General features: G+C 41.9%; 1 protein-coding gene across 1 annotated transcript in view; it reads left to right on the top strand.

The window, feature by feature from the left end:
- Positions 1–22,124, top strand: part of SLC22A23 (solute carrier family 22 member 23) — a 610,381-nt gene that overhangs the window by 438,901 nt on the left and 149,356 nt on the right. The window contains exon 4 of the mRNA XM_078688041.1: positions 16,983–17,151. Within this exon, the coding sequence (XP_078544167.1) occupies positions 16,983–17,151 (169 nt within the window). The remainder of the gene's footprint in view (positions 1–16,982; positions 17,152–22,124) is intronic.

The following is a 22,124-nucleotide window of genomic DNA, read 5'->3' as shown; positions in this document are numbered from 1 at the left end:
TGTGGGTCGGGTTGGGGTTCCTAGCGAGGAGGGTCCGCAGGTGAGAACGCAGGCTGGTCTTCCGCTGCAGGGCTGGTGTTCTCCTTCCTGGTTGCGGGCGTTGGGGTGTCCCTCGGAGATAAAGGAAAGAGACACAGGGCAGTTAGTTCCAATAGTCATGGAACTCTGTCGACTGACACCGGCACCGGGAGTGTGAGGGCGGAAATAGACCGTGAGGGAGGGCGGTAGGGTAGGGGAAGAAGGGAAAGAAAAGTCGGGATGTAGGGACAGGGTGCAAAGTGGGGGGGGTTGGGTGGAAGGTACTGTACAGTGGAGGGGTGAATATAATACACAGTGGTGTGCGCGTGACTTCTGTGCAGGACGTATACTAAAGATTTACACTATTTATACTATTTACACGGGGAGGGGGAAACACGGAGAATGGTAACAGTTTACTCACGTGCCCCGCCGTAACTCTCATCCGAGTTACGGCCGCTTTCCAGCCACCTCCTGAGGATGCCACCAATCCTCGCACCAAACGTCTTCCTCTTCCTCCTTCGCTCGCCTCGTCCTCTCTCCTACAGTCTCCGCTGTCGGTCCTTCGCGTCTCGCCAACTCCTGCCACGAGTCCACCGCTGGGAACCTTGTCTCCTCGGCGTCGCTGGCTTTTCTATCATCTGACCGGGCTCCTGAGGAAAGGCTTCCGGGGTCAGGCGGGGTCACTTCCGGTCCGGTAGTATCCGTCGCACTTCCGGGGTCAATCCAGGCCGCTTCCGGTCCGCTGGGTTCCGGTGGTGCTGTCGGCGCCTGCAGGGAGACAGAGAGAGGTGTAGCCGGTTTTGGCTGTGGGTTAGTGATGCCGCCCGTATGGGCGTTCCTACGGTTGCGCTGTGTCCGGGAGGTAAGGGGCGTCCCTTCACACCCTTGTTCTGGCTAAACCACAAATAACACATTGAAGATCCTCTGCATTCTGATCAGTTGGAGGTGGGAAGGTGTAGCTATTGATCTTCTGAGTCGATGATCATTGGGTTTGGTTGCCGTAGCCGTCATACACAGTGCATTGCGGGGGCACGAGCTATAATAAGTTGAGCTAACTAGAACTGCTGAATTTCTCTGGTTTTGTATGAGTGAAATGTCAGCCTAACTATAACGTCCCTGTAACCTTTGTTTTATTTTTGTGAATTTCTAAGGTTTAAAAAAAACTCTATTTCTTAATTGTAACATCCATTTTTTTCTTTAAGAAAGCCTCTATGATTTTACCATTTTCTTTCTATAATTGAATATTGTATATTATATACCAATCATTTTTTGATTTGGTATGTGTTCATCAGAAAGTACATTAATAACAGTTTTTTTATTTTTAAGAATTGTTTGTCTGCACAACATTGTCCTATTTACTGTGGAGAATCTGTGATCAGCAAATATATTTCACATACTGAAAAATTCACTTAAATTTTTTTTTTACATCGAAGCCACCCAAGAGGCCAAAATTGTGTTCCTTTGTTTGTCAAATAATTATTTTTAAAATCCACGATGACGTTGCGATGATTGCGATTATGTTGCAAAATTGCAAAACAAAAGCAGACATTCAACGACCACCACATTAAAAAGTGTTAACTTAAAAAATTAATTCTAACTATTACAATACACACATTACTAAACATATCACGGCTTTCGAAATATATTCGTACACATATATTTGTAATCACTTAAAAAAAAAATCTGTGTTTGAATCCTACTTCCCGTTTTCACGATGACTCCGGTAACTGCAAAGATCGCTCCTTTTATAGGAGGTGCAAAACACATATATGCACATATTTTACAGTATTTTACACATAAGGGGATTATTACTGCACTGTTTAAAGTAATATTTTTGTAGGGAGTTTGCATAAAAACAACCATTTAAACCGATTTTCAGTTTTTGCGGTGACGCCGGGTGTCGCGATATCGGTAGGTGCGGTGACCGCGAATAAATCGCAGAATGACAAAATAAATGCAGACATTCAGTAGCCACCAGCACATTCAAAACTTATAACTGCAAAATGAATTATAACCAACACACTAAACGCATTACTAGCTAAACAACTTAATATCTCTATAACACAATGCATAACTTTTTCAGTATAATCTATGACTTCATGCATCACTATCACCAAGTCTCTCATTCACTGTTATAAGTATTTGATGGGATCTGTGAGACAATGCATCAGTCTATCAATACTTCTGTTACGAAATGCATGACTGCCTCAGTACATCGATGATTGGGTACATCAGTGTCAAAATGGGTCTGTGATTGGTTGTGTAAGTCTCTCACTCAATCTGTAAGTAGGTGCATGAGTGCCATTGTGCATTTTTAAGTAAGTACATGACTGACTGACTGTGGATACATGACTGACTGACTGTGAGTGGATACACGCATGTCTAAATGGGTGTCTGAATGGGTGTGTGAGTATCTGAGTGGGTCAGTGAGTGGATGTATGAGTGTCTGAGTGGATCTCTGAGAATGTATACGAGTGTCTCAATGGGTCTGAGTGAGAGCATAGGTATCTGAGTGGGTGAGTAAATGGGTGCATGCATGAGTGTCTGAGTAGGTCTGTGACTGGGAGGGCAAGTGTCTGTGTGGGTCTGTGGGCCTTGAGTGGATGCGTGAGTCAATGGGTGTATGTATGTCTGAGTGAGTTTGTGCGTGGATGTGTGACTGAGTGCATACGTTTCTGAGACTGGCACTGAGTGTTGGAGTGACTGTATGGGTGTGTGAGTGGGCGAATGAGTGTCTCAGTGGATATGTGAGTGGGTGTATGAGTGTCTCAGTGGGTCTGTGAGAACATATGCGAGTGGGTACATGAGTACCTGAATGAGTCTGTGAGTGGGTGCATGAATATCTGAGTGGGCATGTGACTGGAAGTATATGTGTGTGAGTGGATATGTGAATAGGTGTACAAGTGTCTAAGTGAGTTTGTGAGTGCATACATGAATGTGTGACAGTGACCAGGTAGTGTGCAAAAATATATGTATATATTACCTACTGGCGGTCGCCAGTAGGTATATATAGTTAGGATTTTTTCTCTATGGGTTTTTTGAAAATTCTATGTCTAATAACTTTGGCGTTTGTGGACGGAATTGGCTGAAATTTTCAGGAAAATGGCACATTTTGTTTCTGAGCAGCCCTTGAAAATTTGGGGGGGGTTCCTCCAGTGGGGGCCGAGAAAAAAGGGGGGTCCCAAAACGTGTGTTTAACATTGAGTTTTCCATAGGGCGGTTGGCCTCACTTTTAGCCCGAACGGCTGAATGGATTTGCACGACACTTGGCAAAATTGTAGGGACTGGTAGCCCGATGTGCCTTTTGTAGGTCTCAATATATGTGCTCCAGTGGATTTTGAGAAATTAACGTTTAAAAAAAGATATATATCTGTAACAGCGGACCGGGCAGCGCACTGGTTCGCGGACTTTTCGCGCAACGGAGCTTTGTGAAGCGAAGCTGATTGGTTCTCCGGCGTCTGTCAACATTCCAAACAGTCCGTAGCGGCCGCCATCTTGTCTCTCGGTAGGATCGAGAGACAAGAGGAGGTCAAAACAAAGGGGGAAATAACTATAAGGGGGCATAGTAGATCCTCGCTGACCCCCTAGGTTTGATGTGGAGGTTTTAAAAGGGCCCCGCGGGGCAAAAAAAATAATAATAATAATAATTGAACGGCTGAATGGATTTGCACGAAACTTGGCAAAATATTAGGGACTGGTAGCCCGATGTGCCTTTGCTAGGTCTCAATATATGTGCTCCAGTGGATTTTGAGAAATTAACGTTCAAAAAAAGATATATATCTGTAACAGCGCTCCGCTTCGCGTAACGGAGGTTTGCGAAGCTGATTGGTCATTCTGTCACTGGGCTATAGTTGGGCTACATCTGGCTGATATTTGGGCTACATTTGTTTTTTTGTGTGTCTGGCGGCCATCTTTGGGCTACATTGGGCTACATTGGGCTACATTGGGCTTCATTGGGCTACATTCGGCTAATTAGCAAATAGCTCATCGCAAACTAGGAATGGTAAAGAATCGCTATTTATTCCTTAAAGTTCGCTATTTAGGAAATGCAAATAACTTTGATGATACATATGGCGGTTCATCTCTAACAAGATAAGAAGCATAGGGATACATTTATGATGACTGGCGCATCACCAGGGATGTGTTAGTCATTCTGTGCCGCTGTTCCGTCACCTATGGTGTGCTGCATTTACAATGCGGCGCATCATGGGGCAAAAACAGCACAGATGCGTGATGTATCTGTGCCGTAAAGGTGGCGCATTGCTGGAGTTGTATCGCAAGTGTGATGAAGCTCCAGCAAGGGTCGGGGGTGCCCCTGTCGCAGGGTTTCTGTTCTCACACAGAACTGTGGACAGAGGATTGGAACCTCGGCGAATGCATTGCTGGAGTTGTATCGCAAGTGTGATGAAGCTCCAGCAAGGGTCGGGGGTGCCCCTGTCGCAGGGTTTCTGTTCTCACACAGAACTGTGGACAGAGGATTGGAACCTCGGCGAATTAGGGTGTCCCAAAACTCACGTTAGTAATCAAAAACTATTTAGCAAGCTAGGTACAGTGTCACATTGGATATAACAAACTCTCAATGTTTAGACAATCCAGAATATGAACTTATAGTACCTCAGGATACGTGGAACTCATGAACAGTCGGTCGTTATAGATTTCTTAGAAACCAGAACATGGAGTTAAGAAGAACAGATGTGTATTTGAAATGTTTATTTACTAATGCCGTCTTCTCAGGCGTAGTACCTTAGATAATAAAAGTACACATATTATCAGTAGCAAAATTACCAGCATAGTTACTAGTACATAAAAAGCGAATGGTGATAGTATGTTAACATGCTGTAAATGAATAAGAGTTAGCAACACTTATAAGCAGCCGCGGGCCGTGGAGGGAGTTACGGTGAGGCAGGGAGGCGGGGAGGGGGAGAAGCAGGGTGGAGAATACAAGTACACATATTATCAGTAGCAAAATTACCAGCATAGTTACTAGTACATAAAAAGCGAATGGTGACAGTATGTTAACATGCTGTAAATGAATAAGAGTTAGCAACACTTATAAGCAGCCGCGGGCCGTGGAGGGAGTTACGGTGGGGCAGGGAGGCGGGGAGGGGGAGGGGCAAGGTAGAGAGGGCTCCACCCTGCTTCTCCCCCTCCCCGCCTCCCTGCCCCATCGTAACTCCCTCCACGGCCCGCGGCTGCTTATATCTCACCCTCCCTAATACACATATTATATTATTTGCTAAGAAGGTCTCTTTGTGTTGGTTTAGGGCGTGCCCATACTTTAGTGTCTTAGATTTGAAGGAATCACATCAGCATACACCAGCTCTCTCTTCATGTGAACCGCATCAACTGTTGTGTATGTGTGTTCGGCAAAGCAATATAAAACCCGCCTCATGCCCAGAATTGGCAGAAGTTGCACTTATGTTATGAGTATGAAGTCGTGGAGATCAGACCTCATAACAATTCTGTATCGTGTTGTTCTTGAAACTTTAGCACTCGCTGTACAGATATAGTTTAACAAGTAAAGCAGATAGTAGACCAATAACATATTATTCTCATGTAAACCACGATGAACTACTAGGTGGAAAGCTAAAGCAACAACTAAGTGTCGTGTGCAGAAGTTGCAAAAAAGGAAAAATGGCGTTTAAACCGGTAATGAGCCCATGCTAACTTAACACGGTGTAAAGATATCCAGGACCTAGATGACACCTCCTCATGATCCGGAAACGAACTGAATAAGATAATAGAAGTGCCATCTCATGAGAGCAGATTGCAAGTTTATATGTGGACGGTCCGCAAGGTAAAGCATTAAAAACTAGGAAAATTTAATGCTAAAGAAAAATAAAACAGCCAAGTACTTTATCGAGTCTTAAGCCAATAGGCAAGGTAAATAATAAAAACTTGACAAATAAGTCAATGAATTGTCAATGAAATGCTAGTACTCAGCATATCAAACATGAAAAAGGTCTATGACATAACTGTGTATGCAAAATAAGCTGCAACAGCCTCCAATAGGAAGTCACCGTCTTCATCCGAAAACAGTTCAGCCATCCAATTTAAAAGCGGAAAAGAACATACGTGCTCTCCCAGCACCGGATCCTCTATCACCATCAGAGGACAGCTCGGTGGGTTTTCAAGAAAGCTCTGTTCCAAGAAAGACTGTGCTGCCGCCAGTAAATTCCAGGGACCAAGTAGTCCATGCATCAATGCCACAGCCATAATCCTTTCGCCAGGACAAACCAACTCGTGAGTAATGATAGGAGTCATCAGCTGATTAAAGTCGACGTCAGGAGAAACCGGTCCGCAGAGACACAAATCAATGGCCCAATCGAAATCACAGGTCAGGCAGTGAAATACAGGCTGGACACAGGTGAAGTAGGAGAACCGAAAAGATAATCCATATGCCGTGCTTAATATCGCCAACGGCATTGTGCCATAATATTCTAGCATGCGATTGCGGAACAGTGTCAGCAGCTGCAGGGTCGGAGGTTGCATAGGAGGGACATCCATATTTAAAAATGTAAAAAAGCACAAGAGCGTCCGCTGGTAATGCAAGTAAAAATGCCAATCCACGAACCAGAGTGCAGAAAATACAATGAAAGGAAGCAGGGATGACTCCAAAGATTTTCTCAAATGAAGTCACGAGACCACTGGTAACAACTTTAAAAAAGTGTGCCAGGGATTTTGTGGAGGATGCGTTAAAGATAGTCGGAAACATGTTGCTGAAATTGAAAGGCAAACCTGTGTACGGGTGTTCGCTATGTGAAGTACGAAAGTTTCACGGGCCGAACTCAAGGCCACCTCTCTCTGAGACAAAAGAGCTCTTATTCTTGCCATGCCGTTGAAACGTGTCCCAAGGTTGGTATTTGTGGCCAGATTGAAAACTCCCTATGTTCATGTGTGGGAGGAAATAGAACATTTCTGCAGCAAATAACCCGTTCACTTACTGTTACGATAAAAGGAATACTTTTAATTAACTCAGAACAATCTTCATTATTGAGCATCAAATAACTACCATTTTCCAACAACTTGAACGTGGGGATGATAGCAGGAACTGGCGTGCCTTGCAACACGCAAGCCATATTTGGTCGGTGTTTGTTGCATGAATCGTGTAACTGTATGTGCCTACACATTAGTGAATGATCTGGCGTCTCAGTGCATTCCTCTCCATTCAGATAAACTTCTTGATCATCTTTGAAACATCTGTATGTGTATGGAAGCGACCAGACCTCATGAAGAAAAGCACTACCTAAAGGTTCATAACGACCTATTGGTATATATTTCATACAATTTGAAAACTTATATAAAGCAAAAGGCAGCGTTATTAAACCGTGGATAAGGCATGTTGCCAAAAAACCCGCAATCCTCTGCTGATGATGTCACTGAGCATGTCATGAATGATGTAATATGTGACATCATCAGCAGTGGATTACGGGTAATGGTATCTCTAGTTTACTCCCCTATAGCTGTCTTTCTTTTAACATAAGTGTGTGTTTCCTTCCCTTATACTTACTGTTTTTGGTTCGCTTCCAGTTCGCGTACCAGCGAGCGAACTAGGAAGCGAACTAAGAGAAATAGAGGTTGGCACAGTTCCAAATATTGTACCAATTTTTTAATAACGGGGAGGTAGTTCTGAAAAGAACTTTTTATTTTTATTTTTCTGAACATTTTTTTACTGTTTTTGAATTTTTCGGAACAGTTTTATATTTTTTTGGGTTTTTCTTGGAGGGGGCAATGAAAACGATTCATTGTAAAGGGCTCAACAGGAGCAACAAAACAAAAAAAAGAAGTATTTATTATTTTGGGCGTTTCGGACAAACTTGCATATGATAGTCAATAGCTCTGTTGATCAGAGTGATGCTTTTTTCTCCGTAGGAAATGAATCCATCGCAAAATGCGCAGGTGTGTTTTACATCACCAAATCTCATTTGTATATTTGGCACCATCTCCCTGCCCTCTGGTCCCGTTACTTCCGGTACAACAGATCTTCTGGCCATAATAGGGAGATTATCTAGGTCGTTCCGAAACTGTGCAGCACTGTAGTTGTTAGGATGCCACCTAGTCATATGGCGATGCATTGTGTAGTTTCCGAAACTGTATTTTTTGTCGGTCCCTCTGGACAGTCTATCTTGACATATAAGGCAAGTTACGTATCTTGCATTTACTTTTTTCTGACCTTTGGGAATTTAAAAAAATTGCCAAATGAAGTTTTCTTTCCGGTGAGACGTCCTGGGCTGCTCAGGCAAAAACTGCCTCTCTTCGTGCTCGTCCTCCTGTTCCTCTTCTTCTTCTTCTTGTTGAATTACAACTTGAGCAGGTGGTCCACTCTTCCTTGGATGTGGTGGAGGTGGTGGGGAAGCACCAGCTGAAGCTACTAAAGAAGCCATTGCTCAGTGATCACAAAGGGTCTTTCTCTCACAATGATGAAAGTCAGAGTGAGGAAAGAAGGAGGGATTTTCATCATTTGGGAAAAACAAGAGTTCTCAACCAATCAAAAGTGTTCATTTTAGATTATATGACCTAGTCTTACATCATTAGGAAACCAAAAGTGAAATGAACCAATGAAAAGTGTTATTACCAAGTCACATGACTTGCTGTGTTTACGTTAAGCGCTTTGCAGGGCCTCCCGGTTTGCTTCCAGAAACCTGCGCTTTGCGACTCGCTTCGCGTACCAGTTCGCTAACGTAGCACGTCATATGACGTATCACGCGACAACGTGAAACGTCATGCGGACGGGAGGCGTCACGATGTTGTTTTCTAACGCGGCACTTGCGGTAAAGAAACGTTTACCGGCTCGCGGTCTATTTCGCGGCATCAAGGTCAGCTAACGGGAAGCTTCCCGATTCGCGAAGCGGGAACGAAGAAAAAAAAATATTTAAAAAAAAAATTATTCATAAACATATAAAATATATTTTTGGATTTAAAGAATACATTTTACAGCTACAGATATTAGCTGTTAAAAAACCAATGAAATTCACAGAAAAAACCATAGGTTATAGACCATATATAGTTAGGAATTAGCATTTACAAAACCTTGAAAATTCACTGAAAAAACCATAGGTTATAGACCATATATAGTTAGGAATTAGCATTTAGAAAACCTTATTTTACTCACACAAAACCATTGAAATTCCATATATAGTTAGTTGCACTAACTATATATCGCGCACCCGCAATCCACTGCTGATGATGTCACATATTACATCATTCATGACATGGTCAGTGACATCACTGATGACATCACTGATGACATCTCAAATGACATCACTGATGACAACATCCAGTGACTGTATGTTTCTGTAAAGTTAAAATATGTCTTAGATATTGAAGAATGAGTGGATGTATAAGTGTCTGGATGAAGGATTTAGTAGGTGCGTGACTGACTGTATGAGTGAGTGATTAAATGTGTCTCACTGAATGCATGGGTTAGTGACTAAACTGTCTTAATTTGTGCATCATTATGTCTGTTGTGATGTAAACTGCTGCATGTGTTGATCATTAGCTATACGAGAGGCTATATGTGTTATTAATTGGTTGCCCAAGTATTTCTATGGGAGATTGAGTTTGTGTGGGGGTGGCTGGGAGGTGTGTGACTCTGTGCATAGATGTGTGAGCAGTTGATTCACTAGGTGTATGAGTTCAAGAGTGCATGTGGAAAAAGCTACATGGGCGGTTGACTGTGTGCATGAGTGTATTGATGAGTGAATGGATATCTCAATGCTACATGTCATAGTAAGTACATATGTAAAACACAGTACATGTGAGAGTTGGCATATATAAATAACTGTGCATGAGAGCCACTGAATGTGTGAGTGGCTGTATGGATCATTGTGAACTTGTATCAGGGATTGTATAAGAGAGTAAATATGTGTTAGTATATGTTTGAATAAGTAAGGTGTGTACAACTGTATAGTTGAGGAAATGGAGGTGAGATTGTTTCTTTGCATGACTGACTAGGTGTGTGAGTAACTCCATGGATGAGTGACAGTGTGTGAGTGTCTGTATACACTGAGTGTATCTAAGGTTATATTAGAGTCTGAAGAGGTTTATCGTATTAGCACAAGAATGATGTCAAATGAGATGTCATCAGTGATGTCATCAGTGATGTCATTTGAGATGTCATCAGTGATGTCATCAGTGATGTCACTGACCATGTCATGAATGATGTAATATGTGACATCATCAGCAGTGGATTGCGGGTGCGCGATATATAGTTAGTGCAACTAACTATATATGGAATTTCAATGGTTTTGTGTGAGTAAAATAAGGTTTTCTAAATGCTAATTCCTAACTATATATGGTCTATAACCTATGGTTTTTTCAGTGAATTTTCAAGGTTTTGTAAATGCTAATTCCTAACTATATATGGTCTATAACCTATGGTTTTTTCTGTGATATATATATATATATATATATATATATATATATATATATATATATATATATATATTCCTATTTTCGCCAATATTCACAATGACTTTGCGATGTCCCTTCAAAGGTACACGGGCCGCACTGGTGGTCACAGTGGTGTCGCGAGTATCACACGCAGTTAAAAAAAAAACCAATTTTGGACACATTTCTCAAAAATGGGGTCAGAGTGCCTCTACCCCGACTAAGCATGGGCGGATTTTGCGAATTGGTAAATCCGCGAACTTGCGTATTTACGGATTTGCAATCCGCAAAATCCGCGAACTCCCGCGAATTTGCGGATTTCTTTTTTTTTTGTGTTCGCAAGGGTTTCTGCCAGTTCGCGAGGGTTGTGTACCAGTTCGCAATTGCGAACTTACTTGTCGGCTCGCAACGGCCGCGACTATGTTGTTTCTATGTCTGGTTCATCATCACAGGTTCACAGCACCCTCTGTTTCACCACTGCCACCCTCTGGTACACCCATGCCACCCTCTGGTTCACCACTGCCACCCTCTGGTTGGTTGATCACTGTAGATTATGGGGATGAAAAAAAGCAAGCACACCTGCCCTGCTTCAACTAACATGAATTAATTTGGGGTTGATTAATGTGTCACTGAATTTAAACTTCCAGTCTGGCTGGCACCTGCTTCCTTATCTGTAATTTGCTTTGTGTTGCAGTGCAATTTTTTTTCACAGGACCTTTGTGGCCTACTTGTAGCTATTCTCTGAGCCTGCTGTGAGGGTCAGAGCAGGGTCATAGAATAGTTGCAAGTAGGCAACTGAACTCTGAAGGGGCCCCTCGGGAAGCACTATAGGGAATGGTTACTAATGATAAGATTGAACTTTTGCACCTGCTGAGTGCTTTCAGTTTTGCAAAAATCCAAATATCCAGCAGCATCCACAAAAAGTAATCCTTCCAGGTCAAGATCCAAATCAAAGTGACCAGCACATGAAGAAAGCACTGGGAGGAGCCTGCTGGAAAGGAACAGGAAGTTGGAGACTGTGGGGCACTTCCTTCATCCCATCCCCCCTTCCCCCAAAATGGATTCCTTGCAAAGAAAAAGTGCAGGCAAATGTCAACCTGAGGAGTTATTCTGATAAAAATCATAATTTTCAAGGTTTATGCTGCCTTCTGGTGGATTTCTTGTGCGAAATTGCAAATTTTGCAATCTCGCAATTGCGAGATTGTCGCTGCCCGCCGCATCTACGTGTTCGCAAGTGTTTACTCCCGCGAAATTGTATAGTATTCTAGTTGGCAAGTGTGACCAAGCAAAAAATCCGCTTCGCACGGATTTTACGAATTTTCGGTAAGTTCGCGAGAGTTCGCGAATTGCGAATTTGCCGAAAATCCGCAAAATCCCGAGCGGAACGGATTTTACGCTAATGCTTAACCCTGACCACTCATGTTAGCTTTTTCAGAAATGTTCAGCCCCGGGGGAACCGTTCCTGATCAATAAAAGGGCAGCCGCAACTTTCGGTTGAAGTTCCGTCCTGCCAGATTCCCGTTAAGGCGCACGTTCACTATTACTTGCGAAGCCGATGCAAAATATCGATAATCTGAGATCACTAGAAGTTTCGGGTTAAAATTCGCAAAACATACTACACAGATTTACACCAAATAGGCACTTCCTTGAACCAACATCTACCTCCCTGCCAAATTTGGTGTAAGTCCGTTCAGCGGGTCGGGCTGTAGGTGTGGCTAAAGGTTCCTTTTAGAATTAACATTACAAACGCACCCTTAATTTGCGCCCCAAATTCTCGGTCCCCACTGCACAGATCACCCCTAAACCTTCCATGGCAACCAGAACCTACCTTGCCAGTTATTGGGAAAAGTTCAAGATTGGTCAAACTACACCAAAGTTATAGGCAAGTCAAAAAGGCCTTTCCTATGGAAACTATGTCCTAACTATAACTACCTACTGGCGATTCTCAGTATATATATACTGAGAAATATGAACATTTTACTCTTACCATTTGATGCAGCGCAATAGTCTATACTGTCTGGCTCTGGTGTAGTCGTCAAACAGATTGAGCCACTGGTCGTAAGAACTGTTATTTATTAGTTGAAAGTGTATTATTCTGGGAGCTACCATCAGAACATTAAATTCAGTTTTATTTATTAAACTTATTTATTTAACTTATATAGCGCAACAGCTACCCAACAAAGGGTTTCCCGGCGCTAGTGATTCAATAGTAGATAACTGGACAGGCATATTAGATGTTGAATAGCCATGTTTTTAGGGCTTTTCTGAATTTCATATATCTCACCTCTGATCGCAGAGCAAGTGGCATGGCGTTCCAAAGTGAGGGTCCAAGGAAGGCAAAAGATTTACCACCCATACGTGCAAGTTTGGTTTTAGGGATAACAAAGTGAGTGGCTGTTGCAGATCTCAAGGCCCAAGAGGGTTGATATAGACGAACTAGTTTTTGTAGATACTTGGGGGCTGTTTTAGTGAAGATCTTATGCATAAAGCATAAGGATTTAAATTTGACCCAATTCTCTAATCTCAGCCAGTGCAGTTCACGGATGTATTTTGAGGTGGGTGAGGAGATGGGGATTTTCCATAACAGTCTTGCAGCTGCATTTTGCACTGTTTGTAGTCTACGGATCGTTGCCTTTTTTGCTCCCAAGTATAAAACATTGCCATAATCAAGCCTAGATGTTATTAAGGCATTGATGACTGTTTTCTTGGTGTGTTCCGGTAGCATCCAGCAATTTTTTTTAGCCATTTTAATATTGCAAAGCAAGTGGCCGAGGTCTTCACAGCTTGCTGGTGCATATTTAACGAGTCGTCGATTATAACACCTAGATTTTGAGCTTGTGTAGTTGGGATGGGGAGAGTACCCATTTCCGATGGCCAATGTTGGGTCCCCAGAGTTCTTTGTTTTTTCCCCGAACAATTAGCTCGGTTTTTTCACCGTATAGCTTGAGAAAGTTTTTCTTTTGCATCCACCTTGCGATCTTTCCTAAACCTATTTTTAAAATAGAGGGATTATCATTTCCGGCAGCGGAAAGAGAGAAGAGAAGCTGAGTCGTCAGCATATGAAAACATTTGTAATCTAGCCTCATCTACTACTTTAGCAAGCGGGCTCATGTATAAGTTAAAAAGTAACGGACTTAAAATCGAGCCTTGTGGTACTCAATGTTTAAAAGTCATGGTGTCTGAACAAGCGGATTGGGAGTAGACTTGGAACGTACGATTTTCTAACAATGATTTAATCCAGTTAATGGCAGCACCACGAATGCTTATTGAGTGGAATGTCCGCATAAGTACCGCATGTGACACAGTGTCAACTGCGGCACTAAGGTCAAGAAGCACTAGTGCCACTGTTTCTCCTCTATCCATCAAGGCTCGGATATTCTCTGTTACACCAAGCAAGGTAGTCTCAGTAGAGAAACCAGAGCGAAATCCTGATTGGTGGGGAGGCAACAAATCATGAGTGGTAATAAATTCCGTGAGAGAACGGTGAACATGTTTCTCCAGAATTTCTGCAAAAATGGGCAGAAGGGATATTGGCCGAAAGTTAGATGACAGGTTTGGGTCGGCATCGCTCTTTTTCAACAGGGGATGAATCATTGCATGTTTCCATTCATCAGGTACATGTTCTTCCTGAAGAGATAAATGTAAGAGATCGGTAATAACAGTCAAAGCTTTCTTATTTAGTTGTTTTATGACTGAGCATGGCAAAGGGTCTTTAGGCGAACCTGATTTAATCGTATCGAGTAAATCAACAACGGTATCGGTGTTAAGCATAGGCCAGTTTTCTAATGTGGCGATGGAGTTATCTTGGACACTAGGGTCTATTGTATCAATTTGGTTGTTCAGTTTATCAGGAAAGGTATTAAGATCATTCAGATTTGCATTTTGAGCTTGCTCAATGCCCTGATATATTTTATCCACTTTATTAATAAAGAAATTGGCTAGTTGATCACACTGTGTTTTATTGAGGTCTGGCGAGGTTTGTGAGGTATTTGAACCCGCCAACTCTTTCACTATTTTAAAAAGAGTTTTTGATTGGCTTAGGGCCTCTGTGATTTTGGTACATACAAATTCAGCTTTGGCTTTACTACACATCATTTGGTAGTGTGTTAATTTAATTTTATATTCTTTCTTAGCTTCTAAAGAATAGGTCTTCCTCCACTGACGCTCAGCATTTTTACATTTGGTTTTTTCTTGTTTTAAGATTTCGTTAAACCACGGAGCAGGGGGACGCTGATTGTTGCCTTTTAACTTTGTTTTAGGTAAACATGTGTCAATGGCTATCATGAGCCATTCTTGGACTGATGTCGATAAATCTTGTACCCTTAACTTGGTGCATGGTATATGATCTTCTAAAAAAATTGTGGAGGAAGTTAATATCTAATTTTTTCCACTTCCTAATAAGATGAGTTGGTGCCGAAGTTATGTCCTTATTCGACGAATGCACTTGAAAAGAAAATGTAATAGGAAAGTGGTCGGACCAGGGAATGGGCAGGGCAGGGAGGGTGACAATGTTATTAATATTGGAAAAAATGGCATCCAATAAATGACCGGCGGTATGTGTAGGTCCCGAGTTTTTCAGAATTAAGTTAAGGGACGCTAGATCAGCAATAAGTTCTGTGGCATTTATACAATCCTCTTTATCCAAATGTAAGTTCATATCACCAAGGATTGTGAAATTAGCAGCTTTCATTACTAAGGGGCCAATATATTGTGACATATTAGTCAACCAGTTTGACGCCGCACCTGGCGGTCGATAAATAAGCGCTCCTGAGAAGGTGAAGCTTGGGGCAAGAATAAGTTTAAAAGTAGCGCCTTCACAGCCGGGGCATGGGAGTTTGTTAAATTCGCAGTTGTACATTTTTTTTAAAATGATTGCTATTCCTCCACCTAACTTATTTTTCCGGTCAAATCGCGTATGATTCCGGGAGAGCCATAGCAATATCAGGTCCGGAGCTTTCTTGGAGCCACGTTTCAGTTATGTCATGGCATCAGGTGTCTCATCTAATAATAAATTAAAAATCTCAGTCTTGTGCCTAGGTAGAGAACGGCAATTCAAACTAAAAAAAGAGAATGATTTGGGATCATAATTAGGGTATTTCTTACTGGCTTTATCTTCTGTAGCTTTCGTCCCGACCGGATTTATGGCAAAGGTTTACTGTAAAAACCAATTTGACTTCCCCAAAAATATAGAGAAAGTGGTTTCCGACCATAAAGGTTTATAAGCAAATTAGTCAGTTATAGATCTTATTCATTTACAAAACTCGGTCAATAAAATAAGCATAAAATTCAGTATTGTTAATCAGTCCTCCTTAATATGTCATGTAAAGGACAATGCAAATCATAATACCATATAAAATGCAAAATGGAGTATATATCAGTTGCATAAAGGAACTCCCCTAGTCTAAATAAAACATCTGGAAGTAGCAAAAGGCGAAATCTGAGTGGAAGGTGTCAGCCAGAAATGAACCAAGTTATGGTTCAAAGTAAATGGCAGAAATATTCAAGAGTGGAACTCGAGGGCTCAGAAAGATGGGGCCTCCAGTATCAGAGTTAGAGAAAAGTCTTCCCTCAGCAAAGTCAAGATATGATCTCTAACTAAAGGAACACACCGTTAAAATAATACAATTCATTCAGCACTCTTTCCCACGTACTTCTCAAAGGTGGTGCCAATCTGGTTATACCGTCATCCGGGAGCAGGTAGACTCCCTACTTTCCCACCGTCAACTAAAGGGTCAAACAGCTGCACGACCTTGAGCATAGAAAAAGCCTGGTCCGCCTGATACAGGAGGATCTTCTCATTTCCTACACACCATGTGAATCACAGCAGGCTATCAATTAAACTAACTTCTGTACAAACAAAACCATGAGCTACTCTTCTTAGCTATTCAAGGTTATCAGGTTCCTGCAAAGGAAGAAAAAATACATGAAAGCATAATTTCGAAAACAACTTTAAATCATCAATACAAGCTTCAGGCCCCAGAGGCCTGTTTGTAGTTAGAACAATCATTTAGTTAGCATGAGTTAACATGAATAACCATCAAACAAGTGGTTATGCTTCAGTTATCGAAATCGTGACCTCTGTACACGTATATGGCCACATATTTGCACACATTTATATATGATTAATAAAGATTATGGAGCATAAAAGGTGTTATATTGTACAAGTTGGAGAATCATGTGTTATGCTGTATTGTATATACTATACTCATTATTTTATGTTTTGACAACCATATTTACATTACTCACTTTCTTGTATGTTTTTATACTTTTATTGCTGAAGTACCGTAGCACTCGTCATGTGCCTGATAAAAAAAAAAGCTTTAATAAATATAAATTGTATACGATTAAGAGTACTCCAAAAGAATAAAGTATATTGCTTAGCCAGAGAAATTCACATTTCGTTGAATGACTGCAGCATGAATGTAAACAAAAAAGGCATTCAGGCCAGCGTTCTAGAACTTAGCACTGAGGTGAAATTAAGTGATTGGTCGCTGTCTGCGCACTGCAAGCTGATTGGCAACGCATGCTCGTGTTCCCTGCACTGAATAATAATTCAATTTTATGTTTGGTTTCAGGGATCGAACTCTGCCCCCCCACGAACAGGTTCATGATTACCATAGGTGCCAGCTTTATTGCCATGGCGGGGCAGTTCCTTCTACCAGGCTTGGCAGCCCTCTGCAGGGACTGGCAAATTCTTCAAGCCGTCATCATCTGCCCCTTCCTCCTCATGCTCTCTTACTGGTAGTAAGTATTTGTCTTTTTGAGTGCTTTAAAAATTTCATGTCTGTAAATTCAATGTTGAATCTATGGGGAAAAAGGCTAAAATATGTTGAATGATGTTTCGTTGTTCTTCAGACAAGTGTTGGAGCCCCATTGCTTCGCATTTCGACACCTCCATTTTGAATGCAGGCGGACCTCTTGTGCACAGCGTTTTGAGAGCCTAGAAATATCTTACCAGTCAATGTGAAATTGTGATATAAATATCTGCATCTCAGAAAATCTTTAAAGATGAAGAAAGGAAACTGGTGGGATATATGATGCTGATGGCATGTAAAATGAAAAGGGAATCTAGTAAAATGGTACCTGGTTGTTATTTGGAGAATGAAGTAGGCAAGAAGTGTTGTGGCAGAAGATTAAACATTCTGAGTGAAGGAGAAAGTGACAAAAAGAAAGGCTGTTGGAGAGCTAGGATGGATTCAGAGGGACTGGACAGATCTTTTACGGGAACTTGAAAACCAACACGCACACTGGTAACGCGGGAAAACTACCAGGCTCCCTCTGAGGCTTAAAGAGTAGCAGGGTGGAAACAGCCAGGTGGATTTTTACAGAAAACCAAAGGAGGACTGTGGTGAAACAGAACTGGGATAAAGTGCCGAAAATTCTTAAATTAACTCATGAGAACAGCCACCATAATAAAACCTTTATCCAACAACGACCTCTCAAATTTGGAGGAAACCTTGCTATAAACCACTGTGACACGTGATTCTTGCACTCGCCCCCGATATCCATCAGACTCCACAGACAAGTCGGCCATTTCCGACATTTACCGACGATAAGAGAGAAATGGCACCCGAAATACAGTATGTTGTATCTTTGAAGCAGTGATACGCCTGCTAAAATAGATGACTCCGTATCCCTGGTGCTCAGCCTGCTAACTACAGCCAAGATGGTTTGTTTCCAACAGCTATTGAAGAGTGACACAGTGCCCCAGAGAAGCCCACACGAGATGTTATTGGGAACAGACCAAGGCAACAACACTGGGGTAGACTAAGGGGCTTACCCTGTTCGCTGTAGAGATCAGAGCCAATAGAATGGGGTGAATGTGGCCACAAAAGGCCAATTAGGAGCCTTTCAAGCCAAAGTGTACACTGAGTGCACCCTTTCACCTTACCCAGTTACCCGCCTGACTGGATGGGTGGGGCGTGATATAGTGGCATTCTGATCCATTTGTCTCACCTTCAACTGGCAGAAAAAAGGCCTACTTAGGCAAAACACAGATATTTCAGGAACCGGCTCCCCTTTAAGATGGGACCTGAATACTGATGCTCATTGGAAGTATGGCAGTAATGAGATCTCGGACTCCTCCAATTACGGAATTTCTTCTGAATCTCTTGTAAGGACTTCTTAGCAGTGAGCCTCCCCAACTGCGCCTTCACGATGCCAGTGAATGGACTGAACCACTTCTACTGTGGATTATGTATACAATCTATATGTTAATCAAACTGAAACATTTGCACCAGAACTACTTTGGTGGGCCAGCTGGAGCTGGCCGGGTAGGAACGTCCAAATCAATACTAGACAGAGTTGGTTTTTCCAATGTGGCCACAGACCATCTAGCCGCATTCTTCCACCCATGCAAGAGTCTTAGTGCACTTGAGACAAAAACAGATACAGTATCAATTGATTTGAGCTTGCTGCAGGCCTACCAACATAAACTGTCGGAGAGCATAGGGTGACTGAAGCAGTGCTAACAGAATTGCTAACCGAATAGGCACCAAGGATTGACTATTTCCATAATCAGATCAGACTTGCAGGACACAGTGTGGTTCTTAAAATTCAGGACTGAAGGTTGGTCCAACAGAAACCTCATCAGAGTGGTAGGTCTGCCTGAGCACACTGACGAACATAGCACAGATGATTTCTTGAGACTAATTGTCTAAGGTTGTGGTACCACATGACCTGTCAAAATTTTTCTCAGTAGAAAAGGTTCCTCTCCTGCTGCCAGGATTCTCTGCCAGACTGGTCACAAAAAAAGATTACATGATTGGGAAATATAATATTGCAAAAAGTTTATTCTAGGATTCTGATAATTGACAATGGAAAGACATCAATAGTCTTTATTACAACAGGCTTGTGGAACATTTCTTGCTGTCAGGAAACTCTGCCAAATGCAATACCAAGACACGTAGTTTTCAGTCGAACTGATAATACCACAGAATGGGAAAGCCTTTTTTTTTTTTTTTTGCAAAGACGTCCAAACCATGGGAAGTGTGAAGGAACTCGTACCCATTGGAGATGCATCCCAGAAACCAGATCTCCAAACAATGCACCCAACAAAGATTTAAAAGCCTTAAACCTGCAACAGATAATGGTTTGGACCACTGGCCAGCCCTAAAGTTATCAAACTGATTGAATCCTTTACAGTACTGATTGACACTGGTGACTTAGAATTAGGTGCTAGCGACCGCACAGAATACTTGCTGACTGACCAGCGAATAGACCAAGTGATTTCCCCTATAATTTCAAACCAAATGTTAGAATCCATGGATCTTTGTCTCGCCTGGTACTTGAGGGTGCTCCCCTGTGCACTGATATTCCTTAAACTTTGCCAGAATCCTTATTGAATTTGTGTGACGCTGTTGTTGCCTTGACTAAGTTTGAGCTGTGCTACCATGGTTCCTTCACAGCGATCAGTGACATTGAGTCAAACATACGGACTGCTTGCTTCTCCCAATGCAAGAAACTCCTCCTCCTCCTTCTCCCTGGCATTTAATTTTGGAGGCTAACCATACTGTGCTTCCACTAGGCACCCTGCAAGGAGCTTTCCACCTAAGTAACACAACTTAGTGGTAGGCTACTGATGAATGGAGGTGGTGCTGAATATATTAGAGTGGTGTGGTATCTTTATTGTGCCATTATTTATTTTGGGATGGTTGACTTGTTTGGGCTGGTGGATTTCATTATCAGCCCCGGGGGTGGAAGTGGTCTTCATTACTACTGGGTGTGCTTCTGACAAGATATATGGAATTCCCTCTAGTCGGGTGGGTGGCATCTCTGTCTTGCCTGGCTGCGATGCAGATTTGGCAGATGGGAAGAAGCATTGTATGTGGGAAAAGGTCTGATAGCTACTGTACAGAATATTTTGCAGATGAGTTGGACTGATGTTAAGGAGATGGGAATCCTTTATTCGAACTTCTGTATATACATATGTGAGGCTAAGTTTCTAGATGTATAAGTTTCTGACTTTGAATGTGAAGGGGATGCAAGTGTATTGTACTATTTGAAAAGAAGAGGTAAGCATTTTGTTTTCCTACAAGAGACCCATCGTTCAAAGAAACAAATTATCAAAACTATGGAGAGAAAAGGCATATGGCAAAAGGTTTCTCATCTTATGCTTGAAGGGCACTAATATGGGTCAGACCAGGTGCCTCATGGGAAATAGATGCATTGTTTGCAAACAAGGATGTACAATTAATAATAGTGCATCTCCTCTTGGGTGGTGGACATTGAGGACTGCTTCTTAATATCGCGAGGAGGGACTATAACTGCGTTAATGATATTGATTTGGATAGATCACATTCACGTCTGCCTTCGGCAAGTAATTTGAATGTGAAAGTTATGTTTCGTTCACTAGAGCACTGGAAGATGTGTCGTGCATGGATGGTGTCTCACTCGGGACCATTGTAGTATTCATCCTTTTCCCATGTGCCTAAATGATATGGTAGTAGAGACAAAGTTGGGCTCTGGACAGGAACTGCAGGTAAAACAGAAAAACGCTTCGGATGACTTGGGACAGACCCTTGACACCTCGGTCAAGGGTTTTGGCAACTACAGACAGCTACCCTGACTGAGTTCAGAAAGAGACTTCCCTTTGGGCCTGTTTGCCAAATACCACACACACACTTCTCACTCTTACTTTGTTCACGGTCAATACTCTGTGTACACCCCCGGTCACATTTAGTACCCCACCCATATGATATTGAAAAAGATGGTCACATTATTTATAAAGAAATCACCAAGTCTCATATAAAAGACGTTTGTCACATTTCATTTAAGTATCACAAAATAAAATCAGTGTCACTATGTTTAAAAATTGCACAAAAACCCTGATTAAAAACCTTATATAACTCTTGACGAGATGTTCTTCTTTTGTGTCCTGGTACACAATTAAAGACACTTCACAATAACGTGTCTTTTCAACCACTAATTTGTTATAATCGTTGCTCGTTACATTTTACGAAAATGAATAGTCACTGTTTCCTCCACTTCCTATCAGATTTAGTGTCATAAATGCGTTACGTGATTGAACGAGAGACTCGGTGATTTGTCTATAAATAAAGTGACAATATTTTTCAATATCATATTGGTGTGGTACTCAATGTGACCGGGAGTGTACATAGAGTGTTGATTGTGAACGGTTGTATGATAGAGGCACGCAAACCTCAACCACGCATGCCTCTTCCACAAAACCCAAACAAGGAATAACTATAACCAAACGAAAAGCTACATTGCTAGTAAAAGATATTAGATGAATTGAGATAGACATTGTACATAACTTGATGCAGGACCAGAGACTGAGGGAGGTCCAAACATCCCACACAATACTGCTTGAAAGACTGAGATGTTTTTAATTTAAGGCCTACTGTGCTGGAAGGTATGCTGAGGGAGATAAAGCTGGTAGATTTCTGGTGTCTTTGCTGACGTCAGTATAGATTGCATCACAGCTGACGCAACTAGAAAACCAAGCGGGTGCCTTGATTAACCCCGTCTGACAATAATGGCGTATTTAAGACCTATTACGAAATGTTATATGCTATGCTCCCGTGGCCCTTAGAGACTTTCTCTCAGGTTCTTTGAGACTCAATATCAACTGAGATTAAAGCAATTATGATATGGGCTTTCCTCTTCAATTCTTTAACTCATTCTTTTCTAGTCTGCCCCAAAATGAGGGGTGTCTCCACAAACTACAAGAGAAGTTATAGTGGTATTCCTTAAGC

Source organism: Lissotriton helveticus, chromosome 4_1 (genome assembly GCF_964261635.1).
Source record: "Lissotriton helveticus chromosome 4_1, aLisHel1.1, whole genome shotgun sequence".
NCBI classification, from domain to species: Eukaryota; Metazoa; Chordata; class Amphibia; order Caudata; family Salamandridae; genus Lissotriton; species Lissotriton helveticus.
The sequence above is the reverse complement of the archived record's forward strand: the minus strand, read 5'-3'. Positions and strand labels throughout refer to the sequence as shown.